Here is a 6,217-nt window from a genome sequence, read left to right as displayed (position 1 = left end):
CCTTGATGTTCCTCAAGGTTCCTCAAGGTTCTCCTAACCCTGATATCCCCAATGTCCCCAGTGTCCCCAGCGTCCCCAAGGTCCCCGAGGTCCCCAGTGACCTCAATGACCTTGGTGTCCCCATTGTCCACCTTGACCCCGATGTTCTCCTTGACCTTGATGTTCCTCAAGGTTCCTCAAGGTTCTCCTAACCCTGATATCCCCAATGTCCCCAGCGTCCCCAAGGTCCCCGAGGTGCCCAGTGACCTCAATGACCTTGGTGTCCCCATTGTCCACCTTGACCCCGATGTTCTCCTTGACCTTGATGTTCCTCAAGGTTCCTCAAGGTTCTCCTAACCCTGATATCCCCAATGTCCCCAAGGTCTCCAATGTCCCCAGTGTCCCCAATGACCTCGGTGACCCCTGGTGACCCCAAATGTCCCCTGGTGTCCCCATGTCCACCTTGACCTTGACGTTCCTCAAGGTTCCTCAAGGTTCTCCTGGCCCTGATGTCCCCACATCCCACAACGGCCTTGATGTCCTCAGTGTCCCCAATGTCCCCAATGTCCCCTGACCCCTGGTGACCCCGATGTCCCCTCTGATGTCCCCTGTGGTGTCCCCAGGCTGAAGCAGGAGCGGCCGGTCAAGGCGGGGCAGTTCGATGGCCTGGTGGAGCTGGCCACCATCTGCGCCCTCTGCAACGACTCCTCGCTGGACTACAACGAGGTGACAGCGCCGTCCCCTCCCGCGGTCACCTGTCACCTGTCCCACCTGTCACCTGGGTCACCTGTCACCTGTGTCACCTGTCCCACCTGTCCCACCTGGGTCACCTCCAGGCGTCCCCAACCCACCTGTCCCACCTGGGTCACCAGTGTCACCTGTCCCACCTCTGTCACCTGTCACCAGTGTCACCTGTCCCACCTGTCCCACCTGGATCATCTCCTGGTGTCCCCTCCCCTCTGTCACCTGGGTCACCTGTGCCACCTGTCCCACCTGGCTCACCTGGATCATCTCCTGGTGTCCCCTAGCCCCCTGTGTCACCTGTGTCACCTGGATCATCTCCTGGTGTCCCCTCCCCTGTCCCACCTGTCCCACCTGGGTCATCTCCTGGTGTCCCCCAACCCTGGTGACACCCATGGAACCCACCAGTGTCACCTGTCCCACCTGTCCCACCTGTGTCACCTGTGTCACCTCTGGTGTCCCCAACCCCTCTGGGTCACCTGGTCCATCTCCTGATGTCCTCAGCCCCCCACGTGTCCCCTCCTGTCCCACCTGTCCCTCATGGTCACCTGTCCCACCTGTGTCACCTGTCCCACCTGGGTCACCTCCAGGTGTCCCCAACCCACCTGTCCCACCTGGGTCACCTGTGTCACCTGTCCCTCATGGTCACCTGTGTCAGGTGTGTCACGCGTGTCACCTGTCCCTGTCCCCAGGCCAAGGGTGTCTATGAGAAGGTGGGCGAGGCCACCGAGACCCCATGGTCACCTGTGTCACCTGTCCCACCTGGGTCACCTCCAGGTGTCCCCAACCCACCTGTCCCACCTGGGTCACCTGTGTCACCTGTCCCTCATGGTCACCTGTGTCAGGTGTGTCACGCGTGTCACCTGTCCCTGTCCCCAGGCCAAGGGTGTCTATGAGAAGGTGGGCGAGGCCACCGAGACGGCGCTCACCTGCCTGGTGGAGAAGATGAACGTCTTCAACACCGACGTCAGGAGCCTGTCCAAGGTGGAGCGCGCCAACGCCTGCAACGCCGTGACCAGAACCTGTCCAAGGTGGACCAGAAGTGTCACCTGTCCCACCACCTGTCCCACCTGTGTCACCTGTCCCACCTGTCCCACCTGTGTCCCACCTGTCCCCCCGCAGGTGATCAAGCAGCTGATGAAGAAGGAGTTCACGCTGGAGTTCTCCAGGGACAGGAAGTCCATGTCGGTCTTCTGCTCGCCGGCCAAGGCCTCGCGCGCCGCCGTGGGCAACAAGATGTTCGTCAAGGTGGGTCACCTGGAGGTCACCTGGAGGTCACCTGGGGGTGGCAGCTGGGTCACACCAGCCCATGGCCACGTCCCACCAGCCCAGACCTTCTCCAACCTTGGTCCCACCACCCCAAACCTTCTCAAACCTTCTCCAACCTCGGTCCCACCACTCCAGACCTTCTCCAGTCTGGGTTCCACCACCCCAAACCTTCTCAAACCTTCTCCAACCTGGGTTCCACCACCCCAAACCTTCTCCAGTGTGGGTTCCACCACCCAAAACCTTCTCAAACCTTCTTCAACCTCGGTCCCACCACCCCAAACCTTCTCCAGTCTGGGTTCCACCACCCCAAACCTTCTCAAACCTTCTCAAACCTGGGTCCCACCACCCAAAACCTTCTCCAACCTTGATCCCACCACCCCAAACCTTCTCAAACCTTCTTCAACCTCGGTCCCACCACTCCAAACCTTCTCCAGTCTGGGTTCCACCACCCAAAACCTTCTCAAACCTTCTCAAACCTTCTCCAACCTTGGTCCCACCACCCCTCGATGATGTCCCCAAGTGCCACCACCCCGTGTCCCACCCCAGGGTGCCCCCGAGGGCGTCATCGACCGCTGCAACTACGTCCGGGTGGGCACCACGCGGGTTCCTCTGACGCCGGCGGTCAAGGAGAAGATCCAGAGCGTCATCAAGGAGTGGGGCACGGGCAGGGACACCCTGCGCTGCCTGGCCCTGGCCACCCGCGACACCCCGCCCAAGAAGGAGGACATGGTCCTCGAGGACTCCTCCAAGTTCGCCGAGTACGAGGTCGGTGCTCCTGGGGCGTCCCCCGGGCTGGTGGGACTTCGTTTTTTGGGGTGGTGGGACTTCATTTTGGGGGGTTTGGGGGTCTTTGGGTGGGGTTCCTGCTCTACCACCACCTCAGAAGTTCAGGTTTTGGAGGTTCCTGGTCCACCATGACCTCCAAAACTCCATTTTTGGAGGTTCCTGGTCCACCACGACCTCCAAAACTCCATTTTTGGAGGTTCCTGGTCCACCATGACCTCCAAAACTCCATTTTTGGAGGTTCCTGGTCTTCCAAACCCCATTTCTGATGGTTCCTTCTCCTCCATGACCTCCAAAACTTCGTTTTCTTGGGTTCTTGGTCCACCACGACCTCCAAACCCCATTTTTGGAGGTTCCTTCTTCTCCATGACCTCCAAAACTCCATTTTTGGAGCTTCCTGCTCCTCCAAACCCCATTTTTGGAGGTTCCTGGTCTGCCAAGACCTCCAAACCTAATTTTTGGTGGTCCCAAGACCTCCAACTCCATTTTTGGAGGTTCCTGGTCCACCACGACCTCCAAACCTTCCCTTTTTTGGGTTCCTGGGCCACCACGACCTCCAAACCTTCCCTTTTTTGGGTTCCTGGGCCACCACGACCTCCAAACCTTCCCTTTTTTGGGTTCCTGGGCCACCACGACCTCCAAACCTTCCCTTTTTTGGGTTCCTGGGCCACCACGACCTCCAAACCTTCCCTTTTTTGGGTTCCTGGGCCACCACGACCTCCAAACCTTCCCTTTTTTGGGTTCCTGGGCCACCACGACCTCCAAACCTTCCCTTTTTTGGGTTCCTGGGCCACCACGACCTCCAAACCTTCCCTTTTTTGGGTTCCTGGGCCACCACGACCTCCAAACCTTCCCTTTTTTGGGTTCCTGGGCCACCACGACCTCCAAACCTTCCCTTTTTTGGGTTCCTGGGCCACCACGACCTCCAAACCTTCCCTTTTTTGGGTTCCTGGGCCACCACGACCTCCAAACCTTCCCTTTTTTGGGTTCCTGGGCCACCACGACCTCCAAACCTTCCCTTTTTTGGGTTCCTGGGCCACCACGACCTCCAAACCTTCCCTTTTTTGGGTTCCTGGGCCACCACGACCTCCAAACCTTCCCTTTTTTGGGTTCCTGGGCCACCACGACCTCCAAACCTCCTTTTTGGTGGTCCCAACCCCTCCAACTCCATTTTTAGAGGTTCCTTCTCCTCCATGACCTCCAAAACTCCATTTTTGGAGCTTCCTGCTCCTCCAACCCCCATTTTTGGAGGTTCCTGGTCCACCACGACCTCCAAAACTTTGCTTATGGAGATCCCTGGTCCACCACGACCTCCAAAACTTCCCTTTTTTGGGTTCCTGGTCCACCACGACCTCCAAACCTCCTTTTTGGTGGTCCCAAGACCTCCAACTCCATTTTTGGAGGTTCCTTCTCCTCCATGAGCTCCAAAACTTCATTTTTTTTGAGTTCCTGGTCCTCCAAGAGGTCCAAAACTCCATTTTTGGAAGTTCCTGGTCCACCACGATCTCAAAAACTCCATTTTTGGTGGTTCCTGGTCCACCATGACCTCCGAAACTCCATTTTTGGAGGTTCCTGGTCCACCACGATCTCCAAATCCCACTTTTGGAGGTTCCTGGTCCACCACAACCTCAAAAATTCAATTTTTGGAGGTTCCTTCTCCTCCACGACCTCCAAACCTCCTTTTCGACGCTCCCACCACCTCCCACTCCAATTTTCTTCGGGACATCCCACCCTTTCTCCACCACCAGACCGACCTGACCTTCGTGGGCTGCGTGGGCATGCTGGACCCGCCCCGCAAGGAGGTGATGGGCTCCATCCGCCTGTGCCGCGACGCCGGCATCCGCGTCATCATGATCACCGGGGACAACAAGGGCACGGCCATCGCCATCTGCCGCCGCATCGGCATCTTCGGCGAGGACGAGGAGGTCACCGGCCGCGCCTACACCGGCCGCGAGTTCGACGACCTGCCGCTGTCCGAGCAGCGCGAGGCCTGCCGCCGCGCCTGCTGCTTCGCCCGCGTCGAGCCCACCCACAAGTCCAAGATCGTGGAGTTCCTGCAGTCCTTCGACGAGATCACCGCCATGGTGAGGAGGGGAGTCGGTGGTGGACGTGGTTATGGGGGTCCACCATGGGTTTATGGGGGTTTGAGGGGGTTTGGATGTGGTTTTGGAGATCTACCATGGATTTATGGGGGTTTATTATTGAAGGTTCTTGGTGGACGTGGTTATGGGGGTCCACCATGGGTTTGGGGGAGTTTGAGGGAGTTTGAGGGGGTTTGGACGTGGTTATGGAGGTCCACCATGGGTTTGTGGGGGGTTTGAGGGGGTTTGAGGGGTTTTGGATGTGGTTATGGAGGTCTACCATGGATTTATGGTGGTCACCATTGATTGAAGGGGGTTTCACCACCAACCTTTGGTGTAGTTTTGGAGCCCCACGACCAATTTGATGTCGTTTTGGAGTCCCACCACCGATTTCACGTAATTTTGGGTGCAACCACCAACTTTTGACATAGTTATGGAGCCCCACCACCAACTTCTGACGTAGTTATGGAGTCCCACCACCCACCTAACCCCACTCCACCCCTCCCCACGTCCTTTTTGAGTCCCACCACCAACTTTTGACTTAGTTATGGAGTCCCACCACCAATTTCACGTAATTTTGGGTCCAACCATGAACTTTTGACGTAGTTATGGAGCCCCACCACCAACTTTTGACGTAGTTATGGAGTCCCACCACCAATTTCACGTAATTTTGGGTACAACCATGAACTTTTGACATAGTTATGGAGTCCCACCACCAACTTTTGACGTAGTTATGGAGTCCCACCACCAATTTCACATAATTTTGGGTGCAACCACCAACTTTTGACGTAGTTATGGAGTCCCACCACCCACCTAACCCCCCTCCACCCCTCCCCACGCCCTTTTTGACCTCCCACCGCCTCCTGGCTGCGCCCCCAGACCGGCGACGGTGTCAACGACGCGCCGGCGCTGAAGAAGGCCGAGATCGGCATCGCCATGGGCTCGGGCACGGCCGTGGCCAAGACGGCCTCGGAGATGGTCCTGGCCGACGACAACTTCTCCACCATCGTGGCGGCCGTGGAGGAGGGCAGGGCCATCTACAACAACATGAAGCAGTTCATCCGCTACCTCATCTCCTCCAACGTGGGCGAGGTCGTCTGGTGAGCGCCCGACCAGTTCCGACCAGTTCCGACCGCTTCGGACCAGTTTGGAGCCCTTGGTCGTTGTTGTCGCCCGGAGTTTGGAGATGTTGGCGGCTCTGGGGGGTTTGGAGCCTGGCCTTGGCCCGGTTTGGCCCAGTTTGGCCCAGTTTGGAGCAGTTCCGTCCCGCTCCCGTCCCAGTTTGTCCTGCTCCGTCCCAGTTCCGTCCCAGTTGATCCCAGTCCATCCCAGTTTGACTCAATCCCCTCCCAGTCCATCCCAGT

At 57.9% G+C, this 6,217-nt stretch overlaps 1 protein-coding gene across 1 annotated transcript in view; it reads left to right on the top strand.

The window, feature by feature from the left end:
- Positions 1-5,980, top strand: part of LOC121349822 (sarcoplasmic/endoplasmic reticulum calcium ATPase 1-like) — a gene marked incomplete at its 5' end in the record, with an annotated part of 7,580 nt that extends 1,600 nt beyond the window's left edge. Inside the window, 6 exons of the mRNA XM_041460586.1 lie at positions 526-705; positions 1,600-1,731; positions 1,843-1,968; positions 2,536-2,754; positions 4,521-4,856; positions 5,733-5,980. Coding sequence (XP_041316520.1) covers positions 526-705; positions 1,600-1,731; positions 1,843-1,968; positions 2,536-2,754; positions 4,521-4,856; positions 5,733-5,957 — 1,218 coding nt within the window. The remainder of the gene's footprint in view (positions 1-525; positions 706-1,599; positions 1,732-1,842; positions 1,969-2,535; positions 2,755-4,520; positions 4,857-5,732) is intronic.
- Between the last annotated feature and the right edge of the window lie 237 nt (positions 5,981-6,217).

This window comes from Pyrgilauda ruficollis, unplaced genomic scaffold, assembly GCF_017590135.1.
Source record: "Pyrgilauda ruficollis isolate IOZ18807 unplaced genomic scaffold, ASM1759013v1 scaffold1458, whole genome shotgun sequence".
In the NCBI taxonomy this organism is placed as follows: domain Eukaryota; kingdom Metazoa; phylum Chordata; class Aves; order Passeriformes; family Passeridae; genus Pyrgilauda; species Pyrgilauda ruficollis.
The sequence above is the reverse complement of the archived record's forward strand: the minus strand, read 5'-3'. Positions and strand labels throughout refer to the sequence as shown.